The 21,184-nt window shown below is 45.6% G+C and overlaps 1 protein-coding gene across 1 annotated transcript; it reads left to right on the top strand.

The window, feature by feature from the left end:
• Window positions 1-314: 314 nt before the first annotated feature.
• LOC309477510 (leukocyte cell-derived chemotaxin-2) lies at window positions 315-21,024 on the top strand (the record flags this gene model as incomplete). The annotated part of the gene is made up of 5 exons (XM_082140789.1): window positions 315-357; window positions 15,839-16,111; window positions 16,212-16,302; window positions 20,024-20,169; window positions 20,436-21,024. 5 exons carry the CDS (start codon window positions 315-317, stop codon window positions 20,600-20,602), a joined length of 720 nt encoding a protein of 239 aa, XP_081996915.1. The 3' UTR covers window positions 20,603-21,024.
• Between the last annotated feature and the right edge of the window lie 160 nt (window positions 21,025-21,184).

Raw genomic sequence — 21,184 nt, 5'->3', positions numbered from 1 at the left:
CTCTCATGTTTCAAATACTTTTCTAAAAGCGTGTCTCTGAAATGTGGCAAAGGAACATCTTTACTGGCCAATATCAACATTGGCAAAGCGAGGCTCATCGTGTGGCATAAGCTCATGTTTACCTCAACTGACACAAGGCTCATTTTGTTCTGCTCTGGGTTCTACACTAGGGTAAGCACTATTTTAATTGTAAACTACATGTATGTTAGATGCAACCTTGGATCTGTATATTCAATTGAAATAATGATTCAATATTTTGTGATGTCATATTCATAACTATTTCCTGCTTTTTCCCAGACCTTTGACCTCAAAAGATGCCGTTGAAAATGTCCTTGATTTTTCTTTTCCTGGCGTGTTGTAAGTAGACTGACTCTTTAGGCATCTGTGATGCATTTTAACTACAGAGTTTGGGTTTCTTCATCTACTGGCACTTTCATCAGATTTCTTTTTGTGAAGGTCATATTAAACTTAAAAATATAGATTTTTGCTACTTTACAAATGCTTTTATGTACATTTTATTTCTGAGAAAAAGAGAACATATGGTCACCCTGATGTTTGATGGTTTGCCATTATTCCGTTTTTAAAACAAACATTATGATGGGGGCATTGATGTGTATTTATTATGTGAAAATTCCAATCAGAACAGTGAGCCTTTACACTGAAGACTTAAAGCAGCACCAAAAATATACTTTTAATTCGCATGGTCAGAAAAAGGGTGGAAAATAGCCATGCATAAAATTAAATTATTTGTTCTCTTACGAGAGGTTCTCTCGTATTGCGTAAGTTAGCTTATGCTACGGGGGAAAGTTGACTTTTCTCGAGATCTGAAGCCAAAAAATTATCCTTAATTTTGTATTTATTGTCAACGCAGTGCAGCAGCCGAATGACCATGGCAGGCTACATAAGCGTGCTCATTGGCTGTCCAGCGGCAACTGCTGCAGCCTACCAGTGAGCCCTGTGTGACGTCACGCCCAATGAGGCCTCTAACCGTCAGGATGGGTGTGGCTAGCGTGTATATAAGGAAGGGCTCACAGGCTGAAATCTGATTTTCTTGTCTTCAGCGAAGCTCTTCGCATCGCTGGATCTTGAGAGCCGCCGCCGTTGAAACCAGCGACCAGCAAGCCTAGGAAAGTGCCTGAAGAAGCCGGCCGCCTTCGCCGCCTTCAGCCATCCGTGCCTGCTACGCTATCCGGCGACATATCCTTTCATTGCTGTGTGTGCCTGCCCTGCGACACATACTTTCTCTCATTCTCTCCTAAAAGAGCACGAGGCGTTTTTCTCAAAATACCTCGTTTTTCCTGCGGCTCGTGCCGCTCCCCGCTCAGCAACGGAGACCGCCACCTCATCTGCGCTCTCTGCCTGGGCCGCGAGCACGCCGCCACCGCACTCTCTACGGGCGGCTGCCCCGAGTGCGAGGAACTTTCAATGTCGACCCTGCGGGCTCGACTTGAAGTTTTCGACCAAGCTGTCGCTCCGCCTGTCTCACGGCGCATGTGTTTCAAGTGTAGTGAATGTGCCCACGTTTCTGTGTTCACCCCTGCACACAAGCACTATAAATCCCGTGTCTCTCACAGAGCCCACTCTCATAAAGCGGGCAAAAGCCGCTCGAGTGTTAGAAGTAGGTCACGTGTCCACCCTCCCGTGCCCACACCTACTCACTGCCCGCTCTGTTACACAGCCTCTCACTACCAGTCATGTTTCAAATGTAAGTCCTGTGCCTGTGCATACTAACAAACATTTCGCCCCCCGACGCCACCCTCACGCGTCGCGCCTCACACTATATGTTCCCCGTCCAAAGCCACCGGGACACTGTGTGTAAAACGGCCAGCCATCGCTGCATGCGAGCCGCCGTATTTAAGCACCGAGAGCGCGCGCGCTGCGCCCGCGCCTCCGTATCAAGCTCTCGAGCCCGCGATACGTGGCAATCAGAGCCGGGAGGCCATTCTGCCCCTAGCTGCACACGCGAAAGCGTGGGAAGCTATTCCAGGCGCGTCAGAATGGGTGCTGAGCACAGTAAAAAAGGGCTATACTCTGCAGTTCGCTCGCCGCCCCCTGCGCTTTCAAGCGCGAACAGAGACGAGAGTGAATGGGGAAGTAGCACATCTACTTCGGGCAGAAATAGCGACACTTCTGTGCAAAGGGGCTATAGAACCGGTACCCCCTTCTCTGAGCGAGTCAGGCATTTACAGCCGTTATTTTCTCGTTCCCAAGAAGGACGGAGCTCTCAGACCGATTTTGGATCTGAGATATTTGAACAAAGGTCTTATGAAAAGACCGTTCAAAATGCTCACAACCAGGCAGATCCTCGCGCAGATTCGCCCGAGGGACTGGTTTATCTCCCTCGATCTGAAAGACGCTTACTTTCAGATCCAGATAATACCCCGTCACAGGCCATTCTTGAGATTCGCCTTCGACGGTCAGGTATATCAGTACATCGTCCTGCCGTTCGGCCTGTCTTTAGCACCCCGTACATTCACGAAGTGCATGGACACGGCTCTCGTTCCCCTGAGAGGTCAGGGAATGCGAATATTTAACTATTTGGACGATTGGCTGATTCTAGCACAGTCAGAGGAAGAGCTTATCGCTCACAGAACAGTGCTTCTCAGCCACCTGGAAAGCCTGGGTCTCACGGTCAACTGGACCAAGAGCTCATTACTGCCCAGTCAGTCAACCTATTTTCTGGGTTTGGAACTGGACTCTGTGGCAATGACGGCCCGCCTGGCCGCGTCTTTCCAGCCGGGCAGCACCGCACCTCTCAAAACATTTCAGAGGATGCTGGGTTGTATGGCTTCAGCTGCAGCAGTGCTTCAGCTGGGTCTACTGCGTATGCGCCCGTTGCAACGCTGGTTGAATGCCCGAGTGCCTCACAGAGCCTGGGCTTCCGGCGGCATTCGAATAAGAGTGACTCAGAGCTGCGTTTCAGCACTGAAGCCCTGGTTAGCGGCCGACTGGTACCAGCGGGGAGTGACAATGGGAGCCGTCTCGCACCGCAAAGTTATCTCGACGGACGCATCCAACTTAGGTTGGGGCGCTCTTTTCGAGGGCAAACCGGTCTTTGGCCTGTGGTCAGACCAGGAGAAATGCCTCCACATAAACTGTTTGGAGATGATAGCGGTCGAGAACGCGCTCAAGCGCTTCCTCCTACTCATACGGGATCACCATGTTCTAGTCCGCTAGGACAACATGTCCGTGGTGTCCTATCTGAACCGACAGGGCGGTGTCAGATCTAGGAACCTCTGCAAACTGACAGAACGCCTTCTCGTGTGGGCTCATCACTCGTTGCGCTCGCTGAGAGCTGCGCACGTGCCGAGCCACCTGAACGTCGGCCCAGACAGACTGTCCAGAGACATCATTCCACCGGGAGAATGGTCTCTGCACCCCCAGACAGTCCAGTCGCTCTGGCGCCTATTCGGCAGGGCGAAAGTCGACCTCTTTGCGTCAAAAGTCAACGCTCACTGCCCGACGTTCTTCTCAAAGAGCGAGGACGCGCTGGCACAAACCTGGCCCAGCCTCCCGCTATACGCTTTCCCTCTGATCTCCCTGTTACCACAGGTCATCAAGAGGATCAGGGAAACACACCACCCAGCGCTCCTAATAGCCCCGCGATGGGAGAACCAAATCTGGTACCCAGAGCTAGTGAGGCTGTCGCACTTAGCCCCATGGCCGATCCCGGTGAGAAAGGATCTCCTCTCTCAAGCCGGTGGATCAATCTGGCATCCCCATCCAGAGCGCTGGTCTCTGCATGCATGGATAATCAACGGATACCCGTTGACCTGCCAGAAGGGGTCGTAAACATGATCACGCAGTCTAGAGCTCCTTCCACGAGAAGGCTCTACGCGTCTAAATGGTCTGTGTTCTCTAAATGGTGCGCTACTAAGAGCCTGGATCCACGTACATGCGGGGTTCCACGGGTGCTCTCCTTCCTACAAGAGCTGTTGGACAAGGGCAGGTCCCCCTCCACGCTCAAAGTGTATATTGCGGCTATTGCAGCGTTCGCGGAGAACCGTGCAATAGGAAGGAACGAGCTCATCATCAGTTTCCTCAGAGGAGCCAGACGGATGAATCCCCCGCGGCCCCCCTCGGTTCCTATTTGGGATCTGTCCTTGGTCCTGGAGGCCCTGAAAGCTTTTCCCTTTGAACCGCTTGAATCCGTGGACCTGAAATACCTTTCGTTCAAAAACGTTTTTCTGATAGCTCTGTCTTCAGTAAAACGCGTGGGGGATCTGTTAGCCCCGCATGTCTTGAGTTCGGACCAAATGACTCCAAAGTCATCCTCAAACCGAGACACGGTTACATCCCCAAAGCGATTGGTACCCCCTTTAGGGCGCAAATCATCTCCCTGTCAGCTCTGCCAGCATCCGATAGCGAGGACAGTGATAACCTCTTATGCCCCGTCGGGGCGCTGAGAGTTTACATCACGTGCTCCGCCGCCTTTAGGCGTTCCGAGCAGCTCTTCGATTCGTTTGGTGGGCGCACCAAGGGTCTCGCCGCCTCGAAACAGAGCCTGTCCAGGTGGATAGTGGACGCGATCGCAGCAGCCTACGCCTCCAAACACCTGCAGTGCCTTATGGGTATCAGAGTCCACTCCACTAGAGGCATGGCCTCGTCGTGGGCTTGGTCCAGCGGGATTTCTATTCACGATATTTGCATGGCGGCGGGCTGGGCCATCTACATTTGTGAGGTTTTATAACCTGGAAGTTCCCGCCTTGCAGGCTAAACTGTTATCAGTATAAGTGATATGTATGTTCTGCCCAGTCACTCATGTGCAGACTACGTTCATGTACTGTTAATATTTCTGGTGTGGCACCAAGGGAAGAGTATTTCTGTACACAGACCGGCTGAGCCGCTCTGTCTTTTTTGTCCCCATTACGCGCCTTTGTACCGGTGCGGGCCCGCGCCGCTGGCCCCCCATCCTCCACTCAGTTGCGCTGGGGATTATTCTCTCTACACATAGACCGGCGAGACCGCTCTATTTTCCCCTATGATGTGCTTATGTACTGTGCTGGCCCGCGCTGCTGGCCGCATTGCCTACATTGATACCTAGACCGGCAGTGCCGCTCTATTTTATATGAAGTGCTTATTACATGTGCTGGCCCGTCTCTCTGACTGGCCACCTGTTCCAGCATGTGGTTTCCCCGGTTTCCCTGGGACTCATGCACTGGTTGCTCGGCGCGCACGGCGTTGACAAGGGGTTCCCGTAGCGTAAGCTAACTTACGCAATACGAGAGAACCTCTCGTAAGAGAACGTACTCGGTTACCTAATGTAACCTCGGTTCTCTCTAGAAGAGGGAACGAGTATTGTGTAACCTGCCGTGTCGCGCCACGAGCTTTTGCGCTTCAGACTACGAAAACCAGATTTCAGCCTCTGATTCCTTCCTTATATACACGCTAGCCACACCCATCCTGACGGTTAGAGGGGTGTGGAGGGCGCGAAGCGGGGGCTCACTGGTAGGCTGCAGCGGTTGCCACTGGACAGCCAATGAGCACGCTTATGTAGCCTGCCATGGTCATTCGGCTGCCGCACTGCGTTGACAATAAATACAAAATGAAGGATAATTTTTTGGCTTCAGATCTCGAGAAAAGACAACTTTCCCCCGTAGCGTAAGCTAAATACTCGTTCCCTCTTCTAGAGAGAACCGAGGTTACATTAGGTAACCGAGTACGTTTTTATTTATTTATTTATTTATAATTGTAATGTGTTAATAATTGTAAAATTGTTTAATAATGTTTTAATCATTTTAAGAGTGGACATCAGGCGAAATGAATAAAAAATAGTATGATATCCCACTAAAATGTAATCCATTACAGAATGCTATCTAAGAAATGTTGCGCTAACATTGCGGTGGAAATTATATCATGCTGTTTCAGAAAACGTACAGAACAATCTACTGTATGTTGCATGTATTGTATGTCCATTGTTTGATCCATTTAATATTAAATTAAATAATAAACTACACAAGAAAAGTCCATAAAAACAGTGGCTAATGTACTGAGTAATTTCCGTAAAGATGTTTCACAGGTGTTTTATCAGTATTTTGAATTACATATTGAATTGTGATGTGTTTTAAAATTATTTAAGATATTTCCGTAAACTTAACAGAAAATGTCCTTGCAGAAAATGACCAGTAACTTTTGTTTTTTACTTTTTTGTCTTACAGTGTAGTAAGAGTGTGAAACGTATGTTTAAAAAGATCCCACATTGAAGAAATTGCCCCTAATTAAAGAAACACCCTTCTATGAAATTGAACTCTTCAGAGTCCTAAATGACTGGAAAGAGGACAGTTATTTCCAAGTAGCATAAGATTGACTGAGGAATTAATGCAGCAATAATGCTGGGATTAATGAGATCGTTCCACTTACTGACTTCCATAATTACATACATGCTGTTGAACAAGACCAAGAATAGATGCGTGTTTTGGATCATTAGACAACATATTAGGAATTTGTCATTAACATTTTGGAAATTCGAACCTCTTGCAAAGAAAATATTTATGAATGATTGCAGAAATAAATTCTAAGCAAGCTAATCATTGGGTAGTTGTCAGTGATATATGCTGTTCCAAACCTGTATTACTTTGTTTCTTTCAGGAGACACAAATATGAAAATTGATATACAATGAAAGCATACAGCATACAATCTCCAAAAAGAGCAGTGCTATTATAAGTACTGCAAAAGTTATGTATATGACTTATGCACTGCAGGTCTTGATTTATGATAGCTTTCTGAGGAATAGACTGCCAAATACCAAAATGGGTGGCACCATGTTTCATGTACGTGATACCAAATGACACTAGTTATTGTGTTTCTTGTATCCAAGTAGCGCATTAGAGAGAGTATGGGGAAACATCAATGAGATTTGAGAGTTATTGTGGATGGGAAGATTTTATTTTGTTCCTCACACAATGCTTCTAATACATCCCAATAGATTTTTTTTTATATGGACAAAATTGTCTGAGACAGCATGAGTATTATGCAGATTTCTCTTGAAATGTTAGAAAATTGCTCTTTCAAAGCACTAATACAAAACAAAGCCTATTTCAATTTGAAAAACTGCCAGAACACAGTGTGGCTTTGAATGCCAAGCTTACAGACTGCCAATTTATTCATTTCAGGCCTGTGGAATGAAATTAATGACTAACCTCCCAGAAGACAATAAAACTTCTCTGTATTTTTATATTGTGCATAAGTATTGAATTTTACAGAAATATAGTTTAAGATTTACACATGTAAGGTACATTATAAAATGGACCGTAACAATCCTGAATGGTGTCTGGTCAATACAGAGTTCCAGCTGTGCTGAAATACTCAACATAAAGTGAACCAGTGGGGTTCTACTGTACAGTAAAATCCCATTCATTTTTTCCATAGAGAAATGGATTTTTAATGATAACCTATAAACCTTTAAAGGGAGATCTAGAAAGAGCACTGAGGTTAAAGGGTCAAGCCATCCTAGGTGTGCAAGTTCTTCTTTCAGCCAAACACAATCTGAGTCATACTAAAAAATATCCTGGCTCTTCAAAGCTTTATAACTGGAGTGAATGGTACCTTAGCAGATGTATACGCAGCAGGGTGATGTCCTTGGCAACAGACAGGTGGAGGGGTGTATTGTCCTCGATAGTGATGCCGAAAAGGCTTGCCTGGGAGATGGGGAAGTTGAGACAGCGGATTTTGTCAACAGTGACAACACTTCCATTAAGCATTGCAGCAGGGGTTCCCTTTTCGAAGTAGAACTTTGACACTGTGCCATGGAGTTGAAATAACATCAACTCCATGACACAGCGTCAAAGTTCTATGCCATCAGCGTGACCGTCGTCTGAAGCACATGTAAGAAACATGCCAATCTCATTGGCCGATGACATTCCATAATGTCACAGGCAGATTGACAGATACACATCATCAGCTTTTTTCTCTTCAGGAGCCACTTGTTTGTTTGTGCGTTAGATAAAAGATGGGTGCGCTCATTACGTTGCATTCACCGCAAGCTCTGTCCTTGCTTCATTCTCTCCTGAGGGTTTAGATTCTAACGTTTGCACGGAGTGTGAGGAAATCTTGAGTCAATGGGAGGCTCTCATGGTGATGAATTCATAGTAAAAGGCTCTGATATTGCTTGATTCTCTCTAGGGATAAGAATCTAGCGTTTTAACAGAGCACATTTGGCTCTCAAGGGAGCTAATGGAGCATTAAGTTTAAATGAAAAATAGAGCTGAATATCATCTGCATACTGCTACAGGTAGGAGATGCCATGTGACGTTATGATCTTGCCCAGTGAAGTTGTGTAAATGAAAAGAGAAAACGTCTCAGGTTACGTATGTAACCCTGGTTCCCTGAGAGGGAACGAGACGCTGCGTTGAGACGCGGTGGGAACGCCCTGCGTGATTGCGTCGTGATCACGTGTATAATCAGTCCAATGGAAAGACGAGACGTCATAGGCGGGTGACGTCAGCGACCAGGAAACTATAAGGCAGCCCCGCTGACACAGATCGCGTTAGCTTCTGAAAAGCCGAAGCAAGTCGATCACAGGCATGCAGGGAGTATGGCAAGGCGACGCAGCGTCTCGTTCCCTCTCAGGGAACCAGGGTTACATACGTAACCTGAGACGTTCCCTTTCAAGGGAACTTGAGCTGCGTCGAGACGCGGTGGGAACCCTATACCCACTACGCCATATGACAAATGCCTGTTCTGTATGAAGACCATGCGCATACTAGGAAACAAGCACCCTAGACCCTGGAGTGGAGCCTAGGTCCAAGTCATAAAATCTAACAAATGTATGCGGTGAGGACCTGCCTGCCGCATTACAGATGTCAGAGTGAAACTCCTGATAATAAAGCCTTAGAGGCAGCCATACTCCTGGTAGAATGGGCCGGGACAGCCAAAGGTGAAGGCTGTCCGGCCGCTTCATAAGCAAGTGAGATAGCCTCAACTACTCCCTTGCTCATTATCTGTTTAGATGCAGGGCAACCTATCTTAGGTAACCCGAAGCAGACAAATAACTGCTCTTATATATATGCCACAGGGCATCTCTGTGGACATAAGCATCCAAAGCCCAGACAGGGCATAACAGATTCAGTTTTTCCTGATCTGGAGGTGGAGGACAGAAGGCCTGCAGCACAAATGACCCGCAAATTTAGTAGGGACCTAGGAATACAACCCGGCAAGGGGTGAAGAAAGACTATCACCATACCAGGTGCAAATCCAAGTACGTGCAGGCCTCAGCCTCATGTACCATGGAGAAGACGAAATAAGAATCTCTCCTCAGAGATAACCCAGCAAAGAAAAATTAATTGCAGAAATCAAGTACTGTACCATAGGGCAGATAGCAAGATTCAGATATTCAGTCTTCTCGTGGAGGGAGCTCTAGACTGGAGTATGGTCTCCACGACCTCAGTCGAGAGAACTGAATCTATGAGCTGGGCCCCCCAGAGGCCGAGCCCATAGTATCCATAACTCCGGATGAGAGTAACTCCCGGGAGCAAAGATATCGGGAAATGCGTACAGGTGTAGCCTCAACCACACCTAATAAGTTGCATCCAGTTCAAGCAGAGCTGGATGTGTCAGGGAGAACCACATAGGGCAATGCATTGTATAAAACGATGCGAAAGGTAGACTTGAGTTTTGACCGAAGTTCTCCCAAAGGAGCTCCACCACCTTGGGGTGAAGTCTCCATTCCCCGGGCCTCAGCCCCTGCCTCAACAGGATATCTGCTCTGATATACGAGACCATCAGTGTGTTGTCCGGAAGGACAAGCACATGGTGACCTCTCAGGTCTGGCAGGAAGTATTTGAGAGCTCGAAATACCGCCATCATTTCTAGCCGATTTATGTGCCAAGAACATTAATGGTCCTGCAAAAGACCTTTCGCCGAGCGGCCACTCATGACCGCCCCCCATCCCGTGAGGGAAGCATCCGTCGAAAGCGTTACGCGTCGACAAGAAGCCCCCAGCACTGGGCCCTGGGCGAGGAACCAAGGTTTCTTCCACATGACCAAGGCACGAAGGCATCGCCGCGTGACCTTGATCGTGCGAAATGGATTTCCCCTCGGAGAAAACCCCTTGATCCTGAGCCACCACTGCAAAGGTCTCATGTACAAAAGGCCAAAAGTGATTACGTTGGACGCAGCTGCCATGAGCCCCAACAGTCTCTGAAACTGTTTCACAGTGAGTGACTGGCCTAGTTTTACCTCCTTTACGGCTGTGAGAATCGCAGAAATGCGTGCAGGAGACAGACGTGCTTGCATTATTGTCGAATCCCATAAAACACCCAGAAAAGTGGTCCTCTGAGCTGGGAGGAGCACACTCTTCTTGGCGTTGAGCCACACAACCCCAACCTCTTTATTTGAGACAGAACGACATCTCGATGCCGATCTGCCAACTGCTCGGACTGAGCTAAAATCAACCAATCGTCGAGATAATTTAATACGCGAATGCCCTGGAGTCTCAGAGGAGCCAGAGCTGCATTCACGCATTTTGTAAAGATGCGGGGTGATAAACCTAGGCCGAAGGGAAGAACCCAATACTGGTATGTTTCGCCCCCGAAAGCAAACCTCAGGAACTTCCTGTGATGAGGATGGATAGATACATGGAAGTACGCGTCCTTCAAGTCTATTGTGACAAACCAGTCCTCGGACTGAATCTGTTACACAATCATATTAGCGTAAGCATACTTTGAACTTGAGATTCTGAAACCTGCTGTTTAATTGACGCAGGTCTAGAATAGGACGCAACCCCTCACCCTCTATTGGAACAATGAAGTAACGGCTGTAAAACCCTGACTGTTTGCTGGGAGGAGGAACCCCTTCTATAGCTCCTTTTGCAGAAGTATCAGTACTTCCTGCTCCATAACCAGAGCCTGCTCGGGGTCCACCACTGTGGGGAGGACCCCTAGAAATCTGGGCAGACGAGAACCGAACTGAATTCTGAACCCTTTTCTATAGTGTGCAGGACCCACTGAGAAATATATGGCAGTAGTTTCCACGCTGCCAGAAATTCTACTAGAAGAACCAGTCTCTCGAGACTGGCCTCTGAATTTGGTTGAACAGTCACTTTGGTGCCCTGAAGCGGCGAACCGGCAGGGAACAACCAAACTGACCGTTCTACGCCCCTCGGAGGAGGATCGTATGGGGACGCTGACACCTCGGTGCCCTGAACGGAGAACCGGCAGGGAACAACCGAACTGGCAGCGCTGCGACCCTCCTCAGAGAGTTGCACCCCAGAGGGTGCCGAGGAGAAACGATTTCTCAAAACCGTCCCTGCCCCAGAGGAACCTTCAGAAGCCTGATAGCCTCAGCGTCAGGACTTCTTGTCTAAGTTTTAGTAGAGATAACGACAGTCCTCAGATCTTGCCTACCTCTAACTAGCTTTGTTCCTACGACCCTCCTCGGAGGATCGCTGGAAAAAAGCAGGCACCTCGGCTCCCTGAAACGGCGAACCGGCAGGGAAACCGAAATGACTGCTCTACGACCCTCCTCGGAGGATCGTTTGGGGACGCTGACACCTCGGTGTCCTGAAACGGCGAACCGGCAGAAAAACCGAACTGGCAGCGTTGCGACCCTTCCTCAGAGAGTCACACCCCAGAGGGTGCCGAGAAGAAACAATTTCTCAAAACCGTCCCTACCCCGGAGGGGACCACCCTTAGAAGCCTGCAGCCTCGGTGTCAGGGCTTCTTCATCCAAGCTATTTTAGAGATAAAACAGTCCTCAGATCTTGCATATCTCTAACTGGCTAGACTGCGACCGCCACCCAGGTCCCCCTCGATTGTGGATGAGCCCGAATGGCGACGCTCTGTTTTGCTGCATTTTATTTATGCTGCGAGGAGCTTTAGTAGGCTGAGACTGCTCCCGCCCAGCAGTCTCAGGAACATTAGATCGGTGAGGAAGAAACCTCTGGAACGGCGCTGAATAATTTATTCTTCATTTTATTGAAAGCAGAGCGTCCAGAAGAAAAGACATATTTTATCTTTATTTTTCTTTACATCAGAAAAACTATATATATATATATATATATATATACACTCACCTAAAGGATTATTAGGAACACCATACTAATACTGTGTTTGACCCCCTTTCGCCTTCAGAACTGCCTTAATTCTACGTGGCATTGATTCAACAAGGTGCTGAAAGCATTCTTTAGAAATGTTGGCCCATATTGATAGGATAGCATCTTGCAGTTGATGGAGATTTGTGGGATGCACATCCAGGGCACGAAGCTCCCGTTCCACCACATCCCAAAGATGCTCTATTGGGTTGAGATCTGATGACTGTGGGGGCCATTTTAGTACAGTGAACTCATTGTCATGTGTAAGAAACCAATTTGAAATGATTCGAGCTTTGTGACATGGTGCATTATCCTGCTGGAAGTAGCCATCAGAGGATGGGTACATGGTGGTCATAAAGGGATGGACATGGTCAGAAACAATGCTCAGGTAGGCCGTGGCATTTAAACGATGCCCAATTGGCACTAAGGGGCCTAAAGTGTGCCAAGAAAACATCCCCCACACCATTACACCACCACCACCAGCCTGCACAGTGGTAACAAGGCATGATGGATCCATGTTCTCATTCTGTTTACGCCAAATTCTGACTCTACCATCTGAATGTCTCAACAGAAATCGAGACTCATCAGACCAGGCAACATTTTTCCAGTCTTCAACTGTCCAATTTTGGTGAGCTCGTGCAAATTGTAGCCTCTTTTTCCTATTTGTAGTGGAGATGAGTGGTACCCGGTGGGGTCTTCTGCTGTTGTAGCCCATCCGCCTCAAGGTTGTGCGTGTTGTGGCTTCACAAATGCTTTGCTGCATACCTCGGTTGTAACGAGTGGTTATTTCAGTCAAAGTTGCTCTTCTATCAGCTTGAATCAGTCGGCCCATTCTCCTCTGACCTCTAGCATCAACAAGGCATTTTCGCCCACAGGACTGCCACATACTGGATGTTTTTCCCTTTTCACACCATTCTTTGTAAACCCTAGAAATGGTTGTGCGTGAAAATCCCAGTAACTGAGCAGATTGTGAAATACTCAGACTGGCCCGTCTGGCACCAACAACCATGCCACGCTCAAAATTGCTTAAATCACCTTTCTTTCCCATTCTGACATTCAGTTTGGAGTTCAGGAGATTGTCTTGACCAGGACCACACCCCTAAATGCATTGAAGCAACTGCCATGTGATTGGTTGATTAGATAATTGCATTAATGAGAAATTGAACAGGTGTTCCTAATAATCCTTTAGGTGAGTGTATATATATATATCACTCTGTGGCCACCAGCAGGAAAACAACCGAACTGGCAGCGCTGCGACCCTCCTCAGAGAGTCGCCCCCCAGAGGACGCCGAGGAGAAACGATTTCTCGAAACCGTCCCTCCCCGGTATAGTTATCTGTTGCGCAACGCAATTCTCAAATAGCGTCAGTGCTGACATCCTTACATTCATCCATGTCCTTATATACATTACCCACCAGCGCTGCCTTTTAAAAAAAAAAAAATCTATTTTTATGATGGCTGGTGGGTAACGTCGGGGCTATGATGACGCCGACTCGGGAGAGAGATAGCTCGCAAGCGTCTCTTTAACTCGAGGCACTGTCATACCATGATACTTAATACCCATAGCATTACTATAGTAGAAGTTTGGGGATTAAACACATAAATAGAAACTGGTTTATTCCACGATCTCGACACCTCAGTGTGGACGGCATTCCCTGACGAGGAGGCTGAGATATAGAGTTTTCCTTATATTTTCACTCTCATAATAACCGGCTGGCCAGTAATATTTAACTTAGCAACAGCACTAGATAAAACCTCCTTTTTAAAAGTTTATTTTCTTTTTCTCCTCTTTATTCAACAGAGTTATGAGCGGACTTATTTATTTATTTATTGAAAACTCATAAACATCTGCTTTATTCTTTATATTTTTTATTGTTTTGTTCTCTTAACAAAAACACTAACGATACCAATTCCTCGGAACTGGAAATCGCAGCATGAGTGCCTCATCCCGGGGAGGAGAAACCGCAGAGCGTGCTTTTCCCCGAGATAAGGCACTGGATCTAACAGGTGAAGGCAGAGATAGGGCGGGGCCCGTCTCAAACCCCGCTGTTCGATCCATTTGCGATCCCCAAGATGCGCGTCGACGCTGTGCCTCGGCAGCAGCGGGACCCGCGCCTCGGGGAGCGCGCACCGAACCGTCCTCCTCGAAGAACGGCCGGCGGGAGCGGAGCGTCCTCACGGACAGCTACTCGCAATGCTCACAGTCAGTCCCCTGGAGAACTGATTGTTGGCATGCTCCACTCCCAAACAAGCAACACAAAGCTGAAGTGTGTGTCCCCACCCGTGATATAACGTGGGCAGGGAACAACACAACGCTTGCTTGCTCTCTTTTGCCATAATATATATATATATATATATTGCAACTTGACAGACAACAATAAATATGACAAGGACAGAATACACAGATCGCTTGCTGAAGGCACAGAAGCTAACGCAATCTGTGTCAGCGGGGCTGCCTTATAGTTTCCTGGTCGATGACGTCAACCGCCTATGACGTCTCGTCTTTCCATTGGACTGATTATACACGTGCTTCACGACGCAATCACGCAGGGCGTTCCCACCGCGTCTCGACGCAGCTCGAGTTCCCTTGAAAGGGAACAATCTCCCCATCTCTCTTGCTCCACTCTAATATCCTGAAATATCTTTTTCCAGGGTTGAGCCATATTCACCTATATACTAAGGTCTAAATTAGAATTGCATGCTCCCTTGTGGGTGGTTGCTTGGTAAGTGTACCCCCTTTTTGTAGAGTTATGTAGGACAGTATGGATTCCCTCTATAGGATGAGATGGGCGCTTTATAGGTCTCTCTAGTATGACCCATGTTCAAGAACCTAACAAGTAGAGGTAGGCAGCATTCTATAGTTGGCGCTAGAGTAAAGTGCTAGCTATAGCAGATCCTGGAGAAGTGCCTTTATTTAAGTCAGGGTTAAGCTGCTCTCCCCCAGTGTATTGGGTTTTTTAAGTAGGACATATCTCCCCTTTGTATGGCCCTAAGCATTGATGCAAGGTGAAGGGATGCTCTACTATGGCCTTGGTTTGACAATGCTAATATGTAGAGGAATTTCACCTGTGGGGAATCCCTCCCATCCAAGAGCAACTTCCAAATCATCAGTACTCATCTTGCTGGCTCTGTCTGCTGCTTTTGACACAGTTAACCACCAGATCCTCCTCTGAGCTCTCATAACGAAGGGCATCTCAGGAGCCGCACTCCAGTAGTTCAAGTCTTACTTCTCAGGTAGCTCAATCAGGGTGTCTTGGAGGGGTGAGGTGTCTAAGTCGCAACATCTAGCTACTGGGGTGCCTCAGGGCTCAGTGATTGGACCTCTTTTCTTCTCCATCTACATGTCATCACTTGGATCTCTCATTCATAATCATGGCTTTTTCTATCACTGCTATGCTGATGTCACACAACTCTACCTCTCATTCCAGCCAGATGATCTGACGGTAGCTGCTCGCATCTCAGCCTACCTGACAGACATTTCTTGCTGAATGAAGGACTATCACCTTCAACTCAGCCTTGCAAAGACAGAACTGCTTGTGGTTTCGTTCCCCCATAGCATCAACTCCATGATGCAGCATCTTGTTCTCCTTCTCAGGGAACCCTGGTTAGATACATAACCTAGATGTTTTTAATCATTCTTGGAGCCTCCCCAGCACTGCAGATTTAACCCCTATTCTAAAACTAACAATATTTGCATCAATTCAAATATTTTTCAGTAAACTTGTATTTTATTTTAAACTTGACTATATTTACAATATAACAGCTTAAATTTAAACACTGTTAAACCAATATTTATATTGCTTCTTACAGTTTTTCTCATGGGTATTTCCCATGAAAATGACAAGAAAGCCAGAAAAAGGAAAGTTCAGGGGAAGGAAATGAAAATCACCCGACCTGATAAGAGACTGACCATTATTGGAAGAGGCAGAGAGGTCTTAACCCGGACTAGAGGAACCAAGCCAAGAAATGACATGGACTGCACCAGCATTGGAGGCATCTGTCAGCATAATACCTACATTTGTCAGGGCAGATACCTAAAGGATAAATGTCGGGGAGAGATATCACGCCAGTGTTGTACACCAGGTCTGATTTTCCACTATTTGACGAGATTCTAGATTTGACTAAATGTTTATAGGTTACTTTTAAAAAATTAGACAGAATAACTTATTTGCCCCTTTTTTAGCTGCAGTGTGGGGTACTCTGTGTGCTGGCAGTCATCACAACAGAGTGCGAGCTTGTGACAGCTATGGTTGTGGTGGTTTTAACTCCAGAAGGTATTTCAGAAACAACATTCTTGTCCTTTTTCTTGTTATGTAGCTGTTTGTGCATGCATAAAGGCCATTGCATACTGAGTCCGAAATTCGCATCCGAAATTTTCGCACAAAAAAAAAAAAATCGACCTCACTTTATGTCAATCACGCTTGCACACTGTCTATGAAACTTTCGTCCGTAATAAAAAAATTTGGATCGGGTTCGATTTTCTGCGTTTGTCGCATCCACAGCCAGTATTTTGAGAGGTTTTTTGACAATTCAGAGCCACCACCGTACAAGCGAACGACAAAATCCAGAATGGCGCCTGACAAGTTGATACACTTCGTCTCGCAGCACAAAGTACTGTATGAAAAACAAAAACGTGTGTGTGAGTTTGTGTGTGTCCATACCTTAGACAAACTGCCAGTCTCTGTTCAGGATCGATTGGTTCACGGAAATTGGTGGTGGTCTTTTTTTAATATGTGGCTCCAGTATTGCTAGCAAAGCATCAAACTGTTCCACTGACATTCTGAGGTAAATTTTGAATCGCTCTGGATAATTTCGCAACTCCTTGATAAGGAGGTGAAACTCTCCTTCCTCTCGGCGCAATCTCAGGATTGGATGGACCCAATATTTCCTCTTTCTTTTTCTCTTTTTAAGAAGAGGGCAACAAAATCATCCTCACTGCTTGACGAATCCATTTAGAATTTTTTGCGTTTTTTTCCGCAAAGGCTTAATAAATACGCATCGGACTCAGTATGCAAGGTTTCTGTGCGTGACGAATTTTAAGGCTGACGAACACGAAAAAAAGCATACGAAAATTTCGGACTCAGTGTGCAATGGCCTTAAGATCTGCAGTTACAACGCTTAAAGTGTCAGACCTAAAGAGTTATACTTAATAAAAGTTAAGGCTCTGCCACGCCTTCCTAAAACGCTTTGTTCAAACACGCCCCCACAAATCTACGTCAGTGTGTGGGGGCAGAGTTTCATAACACCGCCCAAATGTATACGCAAAGAAAGAAGGCAGAACTTTTATTCTCGCTGTATTATTGTTGCCGCCGGCGCCGCCATATCATGGAAACGATGTGTTTTTCGTTGCGAAAGCCAAGCTACTTTGTTTGGCCTTCCAAAAGAGGACACAATTAGAAAACAGTGCTTCTGCTTTATTTACAACACTGTTCCAGAACAGTACAACAAACATTTTCGACTGTGTGCTGCGCATTTCCTGAAGAACTGTTTCCAGAACTTGCTATATGCAGCCTGTAAAATATCCTTATTTAGTTGCCTAGGCCAACCAATGTGGAGCCGGGGAGACGAAGGACCCTGGTGCAGCCAAAAAGATGGAGGACCACAGTGAAGTCGAGGGATCGGAAAGCTAAGGTGGAGGCTGAGGATTGGAAAACCTTGGCTGGGGCGACAAGAAAGGCCAGGCCAAAACCAAGGAGTCCACCAGCTAAGGAGGAAGAGCTAGAGTCCTGGGTGGAACAAGGGAGTCAATCATGCTGGACAGGTCTGGCGGCGGGAACGTCTCTAGACCCTTTTTACTGGGGGACAAGCCCCAGAGAAATGCTGCTGTACCCCAGTAAAATATTACTGACATATCCTTATATGTAAATTACACGTTTATCGACCTGAGAATCCTTTTCTCTGATAATATTTCAGCAATCAATTTGAATGTTTAGAATCAGAATTAGGGATCCAAGATCAATCAGTCAAACGTGTTTGCAAAAAGATTCAGTTTGATCACACACTGAATTGTTTGTAATAGGTTCTCACACCGAAATAGAAATGGGATAGCCTGGATGACAGCCAAACTAAGCCCCGCCCCCAACATTTGAGGTCGGGAAGTTCGGTCTGGACTTGATCCGTTGTGGAGAAACTATGCTCGAACCAGAGCTGTTCGGACCAATCAAATTGCCAGGGTGGGTTTTATACGATGATGGACAGATGATCAACAGTAACGTAATCATCCACGTCAGCAAAGAGCGCTTGGGTTGAATTCGTTTACAGCCAAGATGACTGCCGCTGGAGAATTGAGATGTGTAGATTCCGCCATCGCGTCTGTTATAGAAGATGTCGACAGCGCATTGATTTTAAAAGAGGAACAGAGAACCGCGATCAAGGCATTTGTCGATCGGAAAGATGAATGAAGAACATACGTCACTTACTCCGTTGCTCTGATTGGTTGTAGGTCTATCCAATAGGTTGGTTTCATGTGACGTCACGTTGCTGCTTCGCCAGAGCGCGAAATTCAGATGGAGGGCAGGAAGTGAAATAGCTGAGGATCTTCCCTCTGAAAAAATGCCCATGTTTTGTGTAATTTACGGCTGCTCCAATCGTTCTAACCGAGAAAAGGGAAAGGGGTTTTATAGAGTACCAAATATTGTCATTCATAAAGGTGAGAAATGTAAAAAGCTCACAGAACAACGCCGTAAAAAGTGGATTTTAAACCAGCGTATGCGGTCGGGAGGAGCAGAGTCTGTTAATGCCCGTGTCTGCAGCGACCACTTCGTCGGAGGTATGTTAGCTAGCTAACTTGGTTTTTGTGTCTGTGTTTATATAGCATTAGGTTGTCGTTAAATGCTCATTTACTTAGTAGTGATTATTAAGTTACCGGTAGTCTAATATGGACTTCATTGGGACTTTTTAGGATGCCCTAGCGCTTTGAGTGACGTTGAGTCGGTAGACTGGGCTCCAACGGTCAACCTTGGTTACCAGAAAGCAGCCTAAATCAGAGGCATCTCTTCGACAAAAAAGTTGTACGCTTCCAGACTTTTATAGGCCTACATTTGCTGTCTGGTGTAGTACGATGTCTGAAGGACCAGATAGTTGGTGATGTCAACAGCCTCGACTGTCGGCAAATCTTTAAGTTATACCGAAAACTCACTCATCTTCATGAGGAACGGGTCACGTCCAACATATCTGTTAATTAACTCCTTGTATCTATGTCTTGAAACTGGATCTAAATCCGTACAATACGGACTCTCCGCAACGTATTCCTCCAAAGACGTATTCTCCGTGTTTACTTCCTGCCCTCCCTCTAAAATCGCGCATCATCATAATCACGTGACTGAAACCCAGCTATTGAGTGCAGAGGCATTTTCTTTCCTGGTTCAGTTGAAACACGCCCCATAATCACAGCCCAGTGGAGCATTATCAGACTCATACTCTGACTAGAATCTGAGTACGACGACGTCAGGCTAGAAATGGGATATTTTATAAGACAGAAAACAAAAAGACGTACAAATCCATTGTAAGAATCAAAACTTGCAAATGTCTTCTGTCATTTGTCAATGATGATAATAATGAGAAAATGTGACCTTCATTTAACAAAAAGAAAAAAAAAATGTATCTATCCTCTTCAATAATCAACCACTGTGAAATCAAAGTGCTTGAAATTGAGGAACCACTTCCAAAGCACTATTTTATTAAGCAAATTCCTTAAGTGGAATTCTTCTGCTAAAAGTTATAGTCCCTGACATAACAGAATGTGATATGCAACGAAAATACCTCGATGCTGCATGATGATATGAAAAAAAGGTGTTTTGTATCATGTTGTTATAATGTTGTTAGAATTTTAGTTTGGCCATAATGCTCTGTTGACCAATCAGAAGCCTGGATCGAACTTACAAACTTGTATACATTAAACATTTTTCTATTTGTTTTAGCATTTTCCAGAACAGTAACTACAACTCTTGCTTCGTTGTTGCTTTTTAAGACACGTGATTTCTCTTGTATCTTCAGTGATGGAGGTATCCACAAGGGAATTGATATTGTGTGCAGTGATTATGGCATCATCAACGCTCCTTTTTCTGGAAACCTCGGTGGTCCTGTTGGGAGAACAGTGAGAGACTCTGTTCAAAATGATGGTGTAAAACTCTATAACAAAGGTATATGACATAATGACTTACATGAAAAATAAAATCCTTGTCACTACAAAATAAAATAACTATCCATCTGTCTAGAAACATATGTTGTTACATTACATTTATATGGACTTGGGCACATGCATTTTAAACTAGTTTTTAAACTAGACATACTTTTTTGTCTTTGACCCATATTAACCTCCCTCTACATCAGCTGCTGTTAGTAGAAATGCTGACCAACGCCCCATTACTGTCTCTACTTACTTACTTATTCTGTGTCTTTTCCTCAGTGCACTGTGTGAAGATCTTCAACATCCGTCCATATGGTTACTTTGGCTCTGTTGTTCAGGGACAGGCCATGGGCTACTTGTTACCACAACAGGAGATCTTCTCTGGCATCACCTCACACCTGGAACTCCAGATGTGTGATGGCTCTGATCCATCGCACTTCATATGAGACACGTTTATGGACGATTAAATCAGTGATCCTAAATGCTTTCATTAGGAATTATAGCTTTAAAACTTAATTTAAATAACACGACAAATTGACTGTTTTTACCAGCTTTACAATAATATATAAAGTATTTATTTCATGAAAGTACCACAAGATGGCAGCACAAATCTACAGAAAAACAGGGAAATAACAACAGTAAGAATAATAACTATTATTAATCCTCTAATTATTATTATTATTATTATTAGCCTGTTATCTTTTTCAGATTTACTCCACACTTTCTCACACATATTAATTAACTTGATTGACATTTTAATGATGTGAAAATAAAAAATCTCAGACTATGAACTGCTAATAGATTTGTGATCAAATTATTTACTAGTTGTTTTAATGAGAATGTATTTGATTTGAAGACATCCATATTTTCAAATACATTTTTCCAAATCATATACTGGCAACATGACAGCATCCCACCATATGCCATTTACTGTAACCTCTAGCATCAATCTTCAATCCTTTTCTTCTTTATTTTTTTTTTATTTTTTTTTATGTCTAATGCTTTCCTTGCGTGAAAAAGATATGTGC

The sequence above is a fragment of the Leuciscus leuciscus genome, assembly GCF_965113295.1.
Source record: "Leuciscus leuciscus genome assembly, chromosome: 16".
NCBI lineage: Eukaryota > Metazoa > Chordata > Actinopteri > Cypriniformes > Leuciscidae > Leuciscus > Leuciscus leuciscus.
The sequence above is the reverse complement of the archived record's forward strand: the minus strand, read 5'-3'. Positions and strand labels throughout refer to the sequence as shown.